At 32.4% G+C, this 18,278-nt stretch overlaps 1 protein-coding gene across 1 annotated transcript in view; it reads right to left on the reverse strand.

Annotated features, from left to right (window-relative positions):
• Window positions 1-2,655: 2,655 nt before the first annotated feature.
• The window catches only part of LMBRD2 (LMBR1 domain containing 2), a 54,710-nt gene continuing 39,087 nt past the window's right edge, over window positions 2,656-18,278 (reverse strand). Inside the window, exons 14-18 of the mRNA XM_081283393.1 lie at window positions 15,770-15,873; window positions 14,384-14,430; window positions 12,651-12,756; window positions 9,459-9,585; window positions 2,656-8,373 (exon numbers count right to left, since the gene is read on the reverse strand). Of these exons, the coding sequence (XP_081139519.1) occupies window positions 8,313-8,373; window positions 9,459-9,585; window positions 12,651-12,756; window positions 14,384-14,430; window positions 15,770-15,873 (445 nt within the window). The 3' untranslated portion in view covers window positions 2,656-8,312. The remainder of the gene's footprint in view (window positions 8,374-9,458; window positions 9,586-12,650; window positions 12,757-14,383; window positions 14,431-15,769; window positions 15,874-18,278) is intronic.

Below are 18,278 nucleotides of genomic sequence, written 5' to 3' on the forward strand. Positions count from 1 at the left end.
AAGGGAGGGGTATGGTTTCCCTAATCTATTCTTTGGCCAAATACTTTGGGGAAATTCTTTTCAGACCAACAAATGTTTATCCAAATACTGATACAAGGCAAAATAACGGTAACTTTTGTAGAATTACTTGGTGTACTGGTGTTCATAACATTATAAACAAAATATATTTAATGCTTACTTTTTAATTATAAATTTTCATTTATGTGTTTTTAAAGATAATATCCTATTTGGGACTCTTGATTGGGTCCTGAAAAGCAGAACAAAATGGTACAGATTCTTGAGTAGCATTGTCTATATGTGCATGGATGTGTACAATTTTAGGTATGCAGATTGTCTACATTGTCTACAGTTAGTATGTATGTAGAGCTGTACTTCCTGAAGCTCCTGAAATTTCTAGTGGTCCTTTTCCATTCATGACCTAAGGTGATGATGTTCACAATCATTATGATTTAATAAATGCAAAGTGGTGAACAGCTAGTTTCATTTGGCAAATGTAAGTAGTTAGGCTAAGCACATGATTTCTCAAGTGGCCCACCCTGAGAAACTCATTCGTTGGCTTCAGGCTATAGGTGAAAATTGGTCTCAAAGATTTCCAAGATACACTTTGACCTGGAAAAATGTTTCTTATTTTCACAAGGTCACCCTACTACAATGCTTTGATAAGATCCATACGATGAGTTCATCATCATTATTATCCTTTCAAACATGTAGACACAAGGTTCTTGGTATATTGGAAATCTTCGCCCCCCAAAAATGTGAGCCAAAATAATTCCCATGTGTAGGCTCTTACTGATCTTCTCTCAGCTATACTTATACATATGTGTGTATATGTGTGTGTGTGTGTGTGCGTGTGTGTGTGTGTGTGTGTGTATAAAATCTTTCCACCTGATTTTTTGGTGGGATTTTTGTTTTATTTTGTTGTTGCTTTTAGTGGTACTGGGGATTGAACCCAGGGGCACTTTACCTCTGAGCTACATCTCCACATTTTAATTTTTTTATTTTGAGACAGGTCTCGCTAAATTTCTGAGGCTGATCTCAAACTTGCAATCCTTGTGCCTCAGCCTCCTGAGACAAAAGGATTAGAGGCATGCACCATGGGACCTGGCTTGAGTTAATTTCTGTGAAAGGTGTAAGATTGGTGTCTAGATTAATTTTTTTGGCATGTAGATGTTGTTTCAGCACCGTTTGTTGAAAAGACTATTTTCCGTTGAATTCCCTCTGTTTCTTTGTCTACATTTCTGTGGATCCGTTTTCAGGGCTTTCTATTCTATTCCATTGTTCTGTCTGTTCTTTCACCAATTCCACAATGTCTTAATTACTATAGTATTACAGTTAGATTTGAAGCCAGTAGTGTTAGTCCTCTGATATAGCTGCTGTATTTTTAACAATGAGTAGACTCTTCTAAGTTTTTTGCTCTCCAAATAAATTTCAGGGGCTGGGGATGTGGCTCAAGCGGTAGCGCGCTCGACTGGCATGCGTGCGGCCCGGGTTCGATCCTCAGCACCACATACAAACAAAGTTGTTGTGTCCACCGAGAACTAAAAAATAAATATTAAAAATTCTCTCTCTCTCTCTCTCTCTCCTCTCTCACTCTATCTTAAAAAAAAAAAATAAATTTCAGATGTAGATTTGCCAATATCCCCAAAATAAGATTTTAAATTGGATTGCACTGAATGTATAGATCAAGTTAGAAAGAACTCACATCTTGATAATATGTGTAACCCAATGCATGAATGTGGACTATTTCTCATTTAGTTCTTTGATTTCTTTTGTAGTTTTTCTCACAAAGATTTTGTACAGATTTTGTTAGATTTATTCCTGAGTACTGAATTGGGAGGGGGTACTAATTTAAATATTATTATTTTTAATTTCAATTTTCAATTATTTTAAATTTTGGTATTTACAAAGTAGCTTGCTGTGTTTTCTTGATTAGGCTGGCTATGGTTTTATCACTTTTATCGATCTTTTCAAAGAGCCAGCTTTTTGTTTTGTTAACTTTTTTTCTATTATTTTCCCATTTGCAATTTCATGGTTTCTACTTTACTTTTTATAATCACTTCTGTTTTAATTATAAACACATGATAAAGTAATGTGGTACCTAAATTATATGTGTTTTTTTTTTAATCTTAAAATATTTCTAAAATTTGCTAATAAATTGTAAGGAACAAAAGATGCCTGAATCTACTTCAAAGAACTTAATCTCAAGTGAAGTAAAATCACAAATAATCAGCAAAATTCTTCATAACTTAGAGAAATGTTTATTTCATGCAAAGCTACATAATTTCCTATATTTTAACAACTAATCATATAAACATTTCAAAAATTCATTACATCACAATAAGTTACAATACTACAAAGGAGCTGCAAGTCAATAAATCTGTCAAATTCAAACTGAGAACACATTATGCACAGATAAGGCCAATGATGCTAACTTACTTATAGATAGCACTTTGCAGGTTTCCCAAATACATGTTTGAAATTGTACTGAGAATCTACATCTAAAGAGAAAAATAGTTCAATCTACAACCCACTGATCAGATAGGAAAACATCTGTCATTACATATCAGGTAATAATGATTAAAATGAAATTTGGCATCATGCACCAAAAATGAACACAGTGAATGAACATTTTGAAAAATCATAATCAAATGCACATTTGAGAAATTTATCTTTTATTTCATCTAATCAAGTTAATTAGAAGAAGGCAAAATAACAAGCACTTTATTAATGCAACATGGATATTAGCCTTTTAGTATACTTTGCTTGGATATTGGTATATACAAAAACATACTGAAGAGATTGTGGGAATATTTCAAATCCACATTAGACTACTGAAGCTTAGAATTTATTGTCCTAAGGAAAAGGGTCTGGTCAGAACTTATTTGAGAAATAGTTTTAGACATTTTAAAAGCAAAACTACAATTACTTACAAAAACATTTATAAAAATTAAATACCATGAAGTAATAACATCAATATTAGAGCTCTTTTGTATTTTTCAATGCTATAATATATAAATATATGTTAGGTTATAGTAATTTTAAAAGCAAGTCCACATATTATCTACATTCTAAAATGAGAAAATCCTTCAAGTTGGTTTCAAAATATGGACAAAAACAAATCCATTGGATTGCTTTAAAAAATAAATACACAGTCTCTCCCCTACAACTTAATATGCTAAGTAGGGAAGATGCTAGTCGCCATTCTTGTGATAAATACAGCTGTAAGTATATAGGTTGATAAGATTTATGTCAATAATATCAACTCTAAATAGTGCTGTACAGTTTAATAAATTATGACTTTACATGTCTGCCACAGTAAGCCACTCTTTCTGTTCCTTTGCACCAAGTACAGTAAAATTTTCCTTTCATAAAATGATTTTAGATGAAGATAACCACAAAAGAAAAGGTTTTTTTTTGGGGGGGGTGCTAATTTTTCCCAAAGAATATATTACAAACAAATGTCTTTTAGAACACCTATGAAAAGAGAAAAATGAAAATAGTCTTTATTAAGAAATTTAAAATTATAGCAACACCTCAGTTTACCTCAATAGACAAATCTTCTGAAAATGGCGGGGGAAAATTTTTAGTTAAACCAGGCTAAGCACAGAAAGAATGTTCCCTTTGCAATAGAAAAAATAGGATCAGACTCATGTCTGTCCTGCTAAGGGAGATGACTCATAAGGCCTGATTCTAGGAGCTGGAGAAGTGGGTTACATTGCCTAGTTTCCCAATCTTCTTGAAAAAGCCTCTGAATTGAAGTACCCTACACAAAGGGGAATTCACATGGAAGATGCCTCTTATATTGTTTCAATTATCCTAAGGAAAGTTTTAATAATTTGTATTATTTATGAATCACTTTTCATGAAAAAGGTCACAAGGTTCTTAATGTTTTGGGGTTTTTAAATTTGGAAATCCATTTCTTATGCTAAAACTTACTGAAAACAATTCATTTTACTGAAGTGCTCTCCTTGGTGACCTAACAGACAACACACTGAGCCAGCATACTTCACATTTACATCCAGATGTTGCTTAGCTATCTAGCAAAACCTGTTTCACTACTCTAAGTACAATACTGTTATTTCAAGTAGTGTGATTTGTAGTCAGAAGTAGTTCCTTTTGAGTGTACTGCTCATCAAAACAAATTTACACAAAAACAAATAGAAGAAAAATCTGTCAACACACTGAAAGTCATACTAGAAAGAGGTCTCAGAAAGGAAGACATAAATAAAATGAGAAAAGGAGGCAGAAAAGAAAGACAAAACCCTAAATACATTTACTTCTTAACATTTAGGATTTAATATAATACGATCCATTATACTTTGGAGTTCAAGTATGCTAACATGTCTCAGGACAAATTTTGTCTCTTAGTGCAAAAATACACTTTCCTACTCAAATCACAAGTACAAAACTTAACCTTACTAAACAGTGTGAATCGTAATAGAGAGTTTATTTTTTTCTTTAATATAGTAATTAACATATCACAAGAACATTCTGTAAACTCATTAAAGGTATAAAAATGAGGTGTGCTATTAAAGAAAAATGCAATTTTTTCATTAACATGCTGAAACATAATTCTAAAGAAACATACATTGACTTTTCCTTTACATTGATTTGGGTATACATTCTGCTTAAATTTTAGAACTGATGATCTAAACAAAAAGTAGAGGCCAAAAACAAATAGCTTGGCAGCATTTATTTCTGAATGTTTTGGATTATTGAATTGTTTGATTTATTCTTTTATAAATCGAAAACCTTTAATGTTTTGATTTAGCTATTACTACTTTTGTGAAGTGAGGGACTTCTGTGTGATGCAATTATTGTAAAGCCCTTATTTTCATTTGGTAAGAGAGCCAATTTTAATAATTAGACTTTATCTCTTAAGAATATTTTTTTACAAAATGCTCTATTGATAACATGTTATTTAAGTAGTAAAAAAAGTTAATTAGTTAATTACAGGTGATTAAGTTAAAAGTTAATTATAGGTGATTCATGAAAATTACAGATTATAATTACTTTCTGCAATGGTTACTTTGAATTACTGGCTTGTAGAATAACCACACCTAATAACTATCTAAAAAAATAATAATAATTTAGAAAATTCTAAACAGATATTTATTAACATGTAAGAAAGACATCAAAAAGTAATTGCCAGAGGAATGGGGATGTGGCTCAGTGGTAAAGCACTTGACTGGTATGCATGAGGCACTGGGTTCATCCCAGGATACTAAAAAAAAACAAAAAAAGTAATTGCCAGAAATACTTTTTTCAAGAAGTGCATTTTGTATGTAAAGTAGATGAATTTGGTTGCAGTATTTTGCAACAGATGTCATCATATGTTAATAAGCTTCTCAAAATAGAAAAACGTGCCAGGCATGGTGGTGCACACCTGTAAGAGGTGTGGGAGGGTTGGGAGGCTGAGACAGGAGAATCACAAGTTCAAAGCCAGTTTCACCAATGGTGAGGCACTAAGCAACTCACTAAGACCCTGTCTCTAAATAAAATACAAAATAGGGCTGGGGATGTGGCTCAGTGGTCAAGTACCCCTGAGTTCAAACCTTGGTACCAAAAACAAAAACAAAAAGGAAAAAATTTTTGCAAATACCATGGGTTTTCTACACAAAGTGGTTTAAAAAAATATTAACTTAGACCTCCAGAAATGAACTGAGTCTTTAGGGGTTAAATCATTGTCTTCTGAACTCAAATTTACCCAGCAAAAGTAACTTTTGTATATGATTGTATACAAAATCCTATAAGATAAATTCTGCTTTAAAATTTGAATACTCTGGATCACTGAAACAACCATGAATTATTTTGGAAATAATTCAAAAGTCATAATTGAATGTATACCATCTGCAAAGTATATGTGTATACATATATGCTTCAATTATTATAATGATAAAAATTTAATAGTAAAGGAAAGAAGTAACATTCCTTTATATATTCTTATCAATTTACCTTAGGGTGCTATAAAAAATAGTATAATAGTAATTGGAAATTTTCTTTTTTGTTTCTACTGTACAATAGCATCAGAATATCATGAAAAAACCTGATGAGAAATAACATTCTGCTAAGGAAAAATATTACAAAGTGAACCAAACACTAAATAATAAAACACAATTTTCATGGGACTTCTGATGAATTAGTCCAAAAAGAGTTGTTTTTTTTTTTTTTTTTCTCTGTGGACTTGTGGTCTTCTGTGTAATAATGAGAAATCAGACCTCTTTCTGGGAAGATCATTTCTACCATGCAACACCTTCAAGCACCACTAGGAAAAATAACATAGCTAACAACTTGTTTTGTCTTTCTAAATTCCAGTGCATAATCATCAACTCAATTTCCTCACAATAGTTTTGTGAGGTAGATCTGTAGATAAACAGCAGTGTCATCTTCAATTGCAAATGAAGAAATTGAGGCACTGAAAGGTCACATGATCTGCCTAAGGTAAATTCTGAAATTACAAATGGTATTAAATTACTGCTTCTGGCCTACTGCTCTCAGACCACAAAGCACAATAAAAGGTATAGGTGGTGCCTGTAATCCCAGAGGCTCAGAAGACTGAGGCAAGAGGATCACAAGTTCAAAGCCAGCCTCAGCAATGGCGAGGCACTAAACAACTCAGTGAGACCCTGTCTCTACATAAAATACAAAATAGGGCTGGGGATGTGGCTCAGTGGTTGAGTACCCCTGATTCCTGGTAACCCCTCCACCCAAAACAAAGGTATAGGTATACTCAAATAAGCAGTCTCTATGACCTTCAATCAATAGTAAATATATCCACTGATAATTATTTTAAAGGGACCAAATATCAAAGATTATAAAAACACAAAGATTAAAAAAAATCGGATAATTAGGATGACGCACTATTTTTTTCAGTACCTGCATAGAACTGTCCTTAAAACATTACATGATAACACTCATTAAAGAGAGAAATGAAAATTTTAAATTTATGACTCAAGAAAAGATTAGCTTCAAGAAACATAGAGCACATTATTAGGATGACCATATAATTCATCTTCAAACGGACACAGCTGAGAGTGAAAGTAATAATTACAAGGATAATAGGTATTAAACTGAAACTTGATCTGGGCAAGCTCAAGTATGGTCATCAAATATAGCATGGGATTTGAAATATTATACAAATATTTCAGTGCCACAAAAACTTCTCTGCCAAGCATGTTACATTTAATCATGATCACTTTGCAATAAAGCTATGATGTTTTAAAATAAATATCTGACTTTGACTTAAACAAAAAGATTAAAACAAGCAATTGAAAATAATAAGCATGTTTAACCAACAAGTTATTATTTTACATTTTCATTCTAATTCAGTTTTCTGTTTTCTATAAACCACAATTTAAGTGCTACCAATAAAAGTAAATGGATTCATTTCTTAACCTTTGAATAACCAGATTTTTCTTTTTAAAAAGTGTAAACAGGCACCTTTAAATATGAGAGAATTTTTGGAACTCTTTGGTTATTAAAAAAATAAAACTATTCACCATTAATGCTTAGAATTTCTCCTTCAATGGAATAATCAACACTGAAATCAATATACTAAATGCTAAAAGTAAAAATTTCTCTCTTAAATGAAATTGTTTTACAGAGGAATACCAAAAGCATAAAAAATTCCATTTACTACAAGGACTGAAAGAATACTGTATTACTTGATTAGAGTATACATCCTAAAGACACTAATGCTATCAGTTGAATTATAATTTTAGTTATACATGCAAAAACCTCCACTAATTTACACACAGCCTTGAAAAAGAGCTTTTTTACATTCAGTTATGTCTGATAAGCAAGTCTTATTTTAAGACATAGGTTTTGAGAATATGGTTATTATCTGAGGTCTTCACTCATTTATATTTCTTTGGGAAATATAGGTTGAACATACTTTTTAGAAACAGCAAAAATATAATCACAATAATAAAACTGTATAATATTATTTAGTATGACTTATGGCTTTCTTGAACCTTTAGTATAACTCTCCTGAAAAAAAAAATAACTGAAACAAACTGGATTACATGTTCTCAACATATACTGATCTTTATCATGAATTAAATCCTTCTTTTGTGACCGTATTCCTAAGGCAGACACTTAGGGAATGGTGCAATAAATCCTAATAGAAAATATGATACTCTAACTCAGGGAACAATAAACATTATTACTAAGATGTAATTAATTCTCAGTGCCTTTTTGTTGTTCTGACATTTCACTGAGAGTACAGAGGAAATTCTGTGGCACACAGATGTTCATAAAGACTGAACTTATGTTTTGACCTTCATTAGTCATTGCATGAATTTTTCCAGACTTTAGACATCATCAAATATTATGCTGGAAGACATTGAGAGATATCGTCCACCAGGTTGATACCTAAAAGATGAACATAAAGAAATGATCTGAAGCATCAAAAATAATAAAGACAGAAAAATGAGAACACATTAAAAGGAACTGACTATATAATTGGTAAGCACTATAAAATCTATTCAGTAGCTGAAAGCAGGAACTTACCTTCCAAGTGTATTATCCAAAAGGACTTAATTATAAATCAACCAGCAACTGTCTTAGAGCTGTATAATACATACATGTAGATACATGTATGAAAGAGTGAAGGATATAAAAAAATGGGGAAGGGATGTAAGACACATCCAGGAAATTAATCAATTTCATAACCACTCTTAATTGTTGAATATAAATAGAATATTCTAGGTTTTTTTGCTATTTATAGGCAATAAGGTAAATATCTTTAAGCATGTGGTATTTTGCTTTTATTATTTTCTCATAGAATACTTGCTAATGGAACAGCTTCTAAAGTAAAAGTAGAGTTTGCTCTATTAGAGTTTGAATGCTTGACTTGACATTTAGGCAAATTACTACTATGCCTCTCTGGATTTAAATATAATTGGATTTTAAACTAAATATAAAATGTTAAAGTTCTTAGAATCGTGTCTGATGTCAACACATAATCTTGCTGTTGTGGCTAAATATAATACGCTTAATACATAGAATTGTCAGGAATAGACATAAAAATATTGCTATGATTATTTGCTATGTATTTCAATTTTTCTTTCTTGTTTATAATACCACTTGTATACTTGTATTATATGAAAACACCAATTTACATTATCATTAATGAATACCTTAATGTTGTTTAATACATAACAGCATCAGAGGGTATAAAAAGGTTTCAAAGGTTACCAATATGCTTTTTATTAGTAGTAAAGATGTACTCTGTGTGTGTGTGTGTGTGTGTGTGTGTGTGTGTGTGTGTGTTGCTTGGTGTTAAAAAACAGGACCTCACACATATTAGGCAAGCGCCCTACCCAGTGAGCTATGTCCCCAGCCCAATTTATATATCTTTTATGTTTATTTATTACTTGTTTTCAACTTTCTCAAGTCAGTATGTTCCTAAAATTTCAGAGGAATGCTAGAGCCAAAAGGACTCAGCCAAAACTTACCTTCCTGATTCAGATTCAAGAGGATCATCAGTGAATGTTTCTGCATTAAAATCCAAAGGTTCTGCATCTTGGAGAAGTTCTATTCGGTCCCTTTCAGTTTTATTATTAGCTCTGGTATATTTGGATGCTGTTCAAAAGAAGAAAAAATGTCTATTTCCCTATCACCTTTTAATTTGTAGGTCACAGTCTATAGACTCACAGAAAAAAAAATCAAGATTATAAAGGAGCCAGATCTTGATTGTGAAAACAAATAATATAAGAAAAGATAACTAATGGTTCTTTAAAAATCAGATTAAAATTGCAAACAGTATAATAGAATGTAATAACAAAAATTTCTCCAGTCTTGTAGTTAGATCTAGCTGAGAGGCAGATCTGGTACAAAGACTTAAATAGTATGAATCAGAGTTACTATTTAACTATAATATTGTAATAGGGAATTGTTCATTATTAAATCAAGTTTCAGTTGCTTTCATAGTGAATCTCATTTTTTTTTTGGCTAGACTTTACAAGATAATAAACTCATCCTTTTAAAGAAAGGCCTTAGTTTTTTGCCCATGAGGTAAGAGTATGGGTGATACTGGCCAGCAAAAATAAAATTTGAGTTCCATATTTAATTCGAAATTTTCTAGTACTGCATTAAAAAGTAAAAATACAAAGATAAAATGAACTTTAATATGTTTAATTTAATCCAATATATTCAAAATGTTATCAACATGGGGCGCCAGCCACATTGCAAGTATTCAATGGTTACATGTGGCTAATAGTTATCATACTAATCAGTACAAATCTAGAGAACTAACTCTTCCTTTTCTACATAAATGGAAATTTCTTTCTTTCTTTTTAAAAAGCAGGAAGCATTGTAGTATATCTTTATTTTTTTTATTTGAGGTGCTCAGAATGGAACCCAGGACTTCTTGCATGCCAGGAAGACACTCTTACCATTGAGCCTCACTCCCAGCCCATAGATGTGGATTTCTACATAACAACTTAAATTCTCACAATGTTGTTGTAAATCTAATCTAATCCAAATAGATTCAAAACAACTTCTAATATAGTTTATTTTAAAAACTTAAAGCACACTATCCATATTTTACATTTTTGTCATCTCAGACTCAGCTTTAAAAGGAAGTCTTTGTCATGTTTCTCACTCATTCATTCAGCAAATTATAGTTAAATACCACATTCCAGATTTTTCTCTAGTTCATCTAAGGCTTTATGCCTCCTCTCCTCTTAACCATTCCCCCGTACTCCCAGATCTTTCCATTCTATAAACCTCTACTCAGTGGTAAGAGTTCAAAATTTCTTTACAGATTCCTCTATTTCCTAGCTTTAACTAAAACTCTAGCTCTCTCCTTCTTAATTCTACAGTATATATCATTTAAATAAACCCTTTTCTTTTTATCTTCAGGATCACTGCCTTATTTTAGGCCCTCCTTGTTTCTTAACTGCATTACTGTAACAGACTCTAAAAAGTTTTTTATGGTTTTTCTTTTCTGGAAATTATGGCATCAAATTCATCTTTATCATGCTTCTTCCCAGATTAAAATCTTACCTTTAGGATAAAATCTAAACTTTTGAGCATGACAATGTCTGTTCCCCCAACTATTTCTGTGGCTTTCTTTCTTATCAGCCAGCTTATGCTCAGGCTGCCATCTCAGAGAAAGACATGCATACTTCTAAAGGCTCTTTCATGTCACTATGTCTTGCACTCATTCTGATTAGAACACCCTTTACCTAGCTAAATATCATTCATTCCTCAATGTTCAGACAAATGTTTACAGAAATATTTTTGTATTACACAACTCCTTTCACAAGACAGAACTCTTTTTCCATTTCCCTAAGTGGAACTTCAGCACCAGGTGTGCACCCTTCAGTAATAACTCTCCTGACAAATCTAAATATTACAAATAGTCTATCATTAAAATGTTGCTGACATTCCCATTTGCCTCTTTTGTATAGTTTCCATCTGGAGAAATTCCCACCTCCCTCTGTTCATGCACATTATCCAATCTTTCTATTGGATATTTTAATGTACTAATTCATTCTACAGTCTAATAATTCCAACACTTGAGCTGCTTCTATGTCTAATTTGTTGAATGTTTTATATTTTAAAGATGGCTAATATTTTCTTAGTTCCTTGTGTATTTCATAATTTTGGTTAAATGCCAGACATTTTGTATAAAAGAAGAAATTAAGATAAATAACTGTTATGTGCTCAGAATGGGTCATCTTAGTGTTGTAGGACTGAATCAATTTAATCTGTAGTTAATCTGGGTTTGGACTTTGTTGTTGCTTTAGTTCCCTTAAATCTCCACAGATTTCACATTTCTCCTGCAATGAACTGTCATTGCCTCATACCTGGGAGGGCCCCAAGTTGTTAGATGGTTTCTCTCAGTATTCTTTTCCACCTTCATATTTCAGCCACAGAGGGGGTTCTCCATTTTCTACTTCTCCAATAGTAGCCTAACGTTGCATAAAACTTCTTGTTAGGCTCAGCTTTCCTGCTCAATCCTCAGTCTTAGGCAGATTTCTGTGCACTGAGGCCTCAGTGGTGGGGCTCCTTCAGCAACATCATCTCTCTCCCAGTGACAGACTTTGCCTTCTACACAGTACAAAGTCCTAGATAGAAATAGGTTTCTTGGCACCTTCCCAGGGGCAAATGGTTTCTGCCTTATGTCAGTACAGAGTCAGTGCTATGGGAAAGTTTCTTAACACATCCCAGTGACTGATGGCTTCTGCCTGGTATCAATTCTTTGCTAAATTATAAGCATCATGAGGACAAGAAATTTACCTTCTCTTTATCAGTGTATATATGGAAAGTACCTGAATACAAGAGTCAGCCAATAAATAATTGTAAAACCAGCTGAATACCCACATCTACAAAAAAAAAAAAAATCTATGTAAATAATAGAAACAAGTACCTGCCTAACACATTGAACAAGTGCTTTTATATTTAGGTTAGTATACTTATAGTATTCATTTGATGTCTTAATTTCTCCTTTTCCTACCAAAATGCACATTTGAGTTTACCCTTCCTTGTATATACTAAAGAATGTGAAAAAGGAAAGTCACTGCAGATGCATGTTTACAATTCTACAGAGACATTTCTGGAAGGGAATCCTAACTATCAGTCTCTATGCATGTAAGCACAAGAAAAATATTTTAAAGCAAACTAGAAAATAAACTACTTACACCAATTGGTATTGATATCTGAGAAATTTGACTCTTTTGGGTCAGGATGAACATTTCTGTTTCTAGTGGAATCTTCTCTATTATGTCCATAACGTTCTTTCCATTCCTAGAAAAGAAACATAAATTAATATATAACAAAAGAACAGAGAATATTTCATCAGTGTCAAAAGTCTATATGCAGGGTAATATAACAATCATTTTCTCTCAGAAATTTATTAGTAATAGTATAATTGCCATAGTGCCTTTAAAAATCAGACACTAAGCACTAGTGTTTGCCTAGCATGCACAGTGCCCTGAGTTCAATCCTCAGTACCTTAAAAAAAAAAGCCAATGTTTTTATCTTCACATGATTTATTAAAACTAGCCTCTATAAATTTTAATCTTTTATTTTCAGAGACACAGACAAAGGTTTATTTAGGAAAACAGAGACACATTAAAGGGAGAATGTAGGTCATCTCCAGAGGGAGATACAGCCTATAAACTTTAATTCTTTTTTTTTTTTTTTTAAAGGGCAACTTTCCCAAGCTACTCTTTTTTTGAGAGAGAGGAGAGAGAGAGAATTTCAATATTTATTTTTCAGTTATCGGCGGACACAACATCTTTGTTTGTACGTGGTGCTGAGGATCGAACCTGGGCTGCACGCACACCAGGCAAGCACGCTACCGCTTGAGCCACATCCCCAGCCCTAAACTTTAATTCTTAATGAAAACATTTAAAGACACTTGCCAGCTATGATTATGTTAAACTTTTATTCTAACTAAAATTTGAAACAGTGTTCCAATAAACTTGTGAACTATGGAAAAACTATGAAATTATGTGATTAAGATACTAATTAAAATTTCTTTCAAATTCACTAAAATGCTAGAGACCTGAAGTAATTTTTGATAGTATAATTAAAGTTGATTCACATAGAATTGTGAGTTATATGTAGTAAAGTCACATTAACTGAGATTCCATTAATTAAATTCTTAGAATTGAAATGGCTATTCAAGATCACCTGATTCAACCTTCCATGTAATGCAGGGACTCATTGTAAAATATCCATGCCAGATGCTTTTTAGCTCTTCCACTAGATAATATCATTTTCTATGTTTGAGCAGCCTATTACAATTTTGGTAAATTGTAGAAGTCAGAAATTCTCATAGAGAAGTGAAATCTACCTCCTGTACCTTCTACTCTTTGATTCTAGTATTCTTCTACTTTTCTGAAATAAAGAACAAGTCTCCCCTTCACATGACATACACTAAAATATATCAGCATAAACACAACCAATTATTAAAAATTTGTGGAAATCTTGAATAGATTTTCTCAGTTTTTGTGTTTTCATTCTAGGAGGATGTCAGTTTCCTCAGCAAATACTAAAGAAAAAATTAAGGAGGAAAAGAATTAATGCATTATTACAAAAATGTAACAATTTTAAAGTAATCCAAACCACTTTATTAGGAAGACTACATGAATTCACTCATTCACTCAACAAATATTTACTGACTACATGCCTTAGATGAGAAACTGCTTGATGTTGAATAAGAAATAATTTATTACTAATGATATTTTAGAACAAGTCTGACAGGAAACCCAGCATGTGTATGTAAAAGTAATAAAATTCTCCTCCTTTAACAATACATCCTATGCCATATTCCCGATGCTCTTCTGTCTTCAGCTAATTATTACAATTCTTACAATATTTCACATTAATCAATAGGTTATAACAATGTAATAAATATTGTACTTACTCTTCTTCGATTTTCACCTTCTTCTTGCCTTTGCCTTTTTCTCTTTTCTGGAGATAGAAAAAGAGCCTCAAATTTTGTATAATATGGTTTAATCAGACATAGAGTAAAATGAAGTAAAGATATCAGTCTATGACCAATATTTCTTTTAAATAACTACAAAATCAAACGTAATAAGTCATTTTTACAAAGGACTTGAGAAGTAACCTAACCACACAGGGCTCATTTTCTTTATATTTGGTGAAGATGGCCATGTAGTCTCTGTCAAATAGCTTTAGTGAAGGAAAACACTTCTTCCTCATGATGACCTGAAATTTGTTTCTCTGTAACTTTTTTTCTTTTTTAGTCCTATCTTCTAAACTAAGTTCATATTTCTGTTCTTTCTGTATAAGTGTTTTTCTCGTTACTCTTTTCAGGTTATACACTCACCCTTTTGGGTCCCAATCTCCCCTAGAATATGCTCTAAAAGTGTAAAATTCTGGCTGTTCTCTTAACATTTTCCAATTCATCAATCTTATTTGAAAAAATCTTACTCAAGACTGGACATGATATGCCAGATGAGTTCTAATTAATGCAGAAAGCATTATATCAACTAGACATTCCCTTCTTTTAAAGCATGTGAAGGCTATGCAAGCTAATTTTGGAGTATATCTAAGAACCAACGTTCTAAAGTCTATGCTTTTCCCACTTTCCCATCATCATCTGAACATCAGTAAATTTAATACTTTCAATTTTGAGAATAGGGTCTAATAGACTGCTATATATATTCTAACAGTACTAACATTCTCACATTAATAATCATTATGTTCTTTAAAAAAATACTCTTGGTTGAATGATTTCCCAAGTAGTTATCAAACTGATAGTTTTTTAAATAAATGAATTTTATACTTGCATAGACCTTGGCAAATATGTTTCAAGGCAAACGTGAAAACAACTAAAAGACAATACAAGTATGTTATGTAATTGTAGACATACTTTAGAATGCAGAACTTATTAAACAATTATATTTCCTAAGAAAGCTGTGTGTGTAGATTTTTAGCTAAAAAACTTGTAAACTTCTAATTGCTGAAAAGAGATTTAAAATTATTTACAAATTATACAAACATTAATTTTATACTTTGAATCTTAGTACTTTTGAATCTTAGCATTTTCCCTTCATTTACTTTATTTATTTATTTTCACATTTGAATCAAATGGGGTATAATTTCTCATTTTTCCAAGTGTACAGGTGCAGAATCACATTGGTTATACAGATACATATATACATACAGCAATACTAGTGTCTATTTTATTCTGCTGCCCTTCCTTTCCCCCCTTCCCCATCCCTCCCCTCCCATCACTTCTCTCTACCCAATCTAATGTGACACATTTCTTTTTTTTAAATCTTACCTCGTCTGATTAATTCTTTTCCTTCATCAACTAAATCTGATGTCATATCATTATCACCCATGAACTGCTGGAAACCAAGCAGATTCAAACAACGGGTTCCCAAACTAATAAAAGTAGATTTTCAAAAAGACAAGCATTATTTTATATTGCAAATATTTAGGTAAACTTTTCATTAGCACTGTCACCCCCAAAGAAGCTTATGCTTCATTTTTAGTTATCATGGCAAGTATGTAGTATTACATCCGTCATTCATCAAGAAGCACTTGTTTTACTTTCTGAAACTTACATCCAGTACTTCACTCACTAGGGGTTATTATACCCAGATTTCTTATGGAAGCAAACTATGTTAGGCCCTCAGCATATCTTCAGAAAACAATTATACCAGGATACTAAATAATGACTATCATACAAGAACAACTTATTACTTTCAAATAACAGTTTTACAACTGAAATGCACACATAAAACCTGCATTTTCAAATGCAGAATATTCTGGTTTAGAAAGTCTTAAATATGCAAATTGATTTTTTTTATTGGTTGTTCACAACATTACAAAGCTCTTGACATATCATATTTCATACATTAGATTGAAGTGGGTTATGAACCCCCAATTTTACCCCAAATGCAGATTGCAGAATCACGTCGGTTACACATCCACAATTTTACATAATGCCCTATTAGTAATTGTTGTATTCTGCTACCTTTCCTATCCCCTACTATCCCCCCTCCCCTCCCCTCCCTTCTTCTCTCTCTACCCCATCTACTGTAATTCATTTCTCTCCTTGTTTATTTTCCCATTCCCCTCACAACCTCTTATATGTAATTTTGTATAGCAATGAGGGTCTCCCTTCATTTCCATGCAATTTCCCTTTTCTCTCCCTTTCCCTCCCATCTCATGTCTCTGTTTAATGTTACTCTTTTCTTCCTACTCTTCCTCCCTGCTCTGTTCATAGTTGCTCTCATTATATCAAAGAAGACATTTGGTATTTGTTTTTTAGGGATTGGCTAGCTTCACTAAGCATAATCTGCTCTAGTGCCGTCCATTTCCCTGCAAATTCTATGATTTTGTCATTTTTTATTGCTGCATAGTACTCCATTGTGTATAGATGCCACATTTTTTTTTATCCATTCATCTACTGAGGGGCATCTGGGTTGGTTCCACAGTCTAGCTATTGTGAATTGTGCTGCTATGAACATCGATGTGGCAGTATCCCTGTAGCATGCTCTTTTAAGGTCTTCAGGGAATAGTCCGAGAAGGGCAATAGCAGGGTCAAATGGTGGTTCCATTCCCAGCTTTCCCAGGAATCTCCAAACTGCTTTCCAAATTGCAAATTGATTTTAATGTTCTATTTTTCTTCCTGAGAACTAGTCAATTATATTTAAATTTTTAAAGTTATATATTGTAAAGTAATCTACACCTTATCTGTGGGCTTTTACCTCAGATTTTATTTGCTATTTACTTTTAATCTGATTGTGGTGCAGCACAGAAGTACTAGTACTCTGAAAGTATGGTACACAAGGAAGGCAGGAATAGATGGAAAGTCAGAATTAATATTGTTACTATTATGCATGAGACAATTTATAGATGCTTTTATTTAATTCTTACTATAACCCTAAGAAATAAATATCACTTTTCTGATAAGGAAACAGGCCCATGGAGTTAAATTGTTTGCTAAATATCTCTTAATAAATGCAGAGCTGGGACTTCAATCCAAAACAAAAATTTTAAAAGTGCTTGTTTTAATACATTTAGTTCTCAGACTTGTTTACTGATGTGCTTTAAAATATATATGTGTGTGTGTGTGTGTGTGTGTGTGTGTGTGTGTATATATATATATATATATATATATATATATATTTTTTTTTTTTTTTTTTTTAGTTGTAGGTAGACACACAGTATCTTTATTTATTTTTGAGGACCAAACCCAGTGCCTCATACATGTGAGGCAAGCACGTTATCACTGAGCTATAGCCCCAGTCCCTGATGTGCTTTTAATTGCAGAAACCTGAATTCCAGAGGCAAAAGGGGAAGAAAGAGGCAAGGATGAAAATTAAGTGTATGAAGAAGGAAAAACAGGTAGTTGAAGTGAAGATCTACCATTTACATTAAATATGTAAATATCTGGCTAATTCAGAATACATATGCATGTTTCAATATAAAGAATATTTTATACAAATTACCATTGAGTGAAATTGGGCTTTCAGGTAGATAACTATGTTAATTCTGTGACTTTAAATACTTCCTTAACCTCTTCATATCTTTGGGGGGAATGAGAAGCATGAAACTAGTTTCTGGAAAGGTCTTTGTCTAAAGTGCCAGGAAACAACCTAACTCTGTCTGGGCAAATAAATCTGAACATTATCTGTGGGTCTGGCTTTTCTGCTCCTAGTATAAGAATTAAACTGTGACAGCACTACAAATGAAAATGGACCTATAAAGTCAAGTTACATGTAAGTGTAAGATATCACTTCATACATTTCTGTAACACAATATTTATTTTATGACATAAT

This window comes from Spermophilus citellus, assembly GCF_964194105.1.
Source record: "Spermophilus citellus genome assembly, chromosome: 1".
NCBI classification, from domain to species: Eukaryota; Metazoa; Chordata; class Mammalia; order Rodentia; family Sciuridae; genus Spermophilus; species Spermophilus citellus.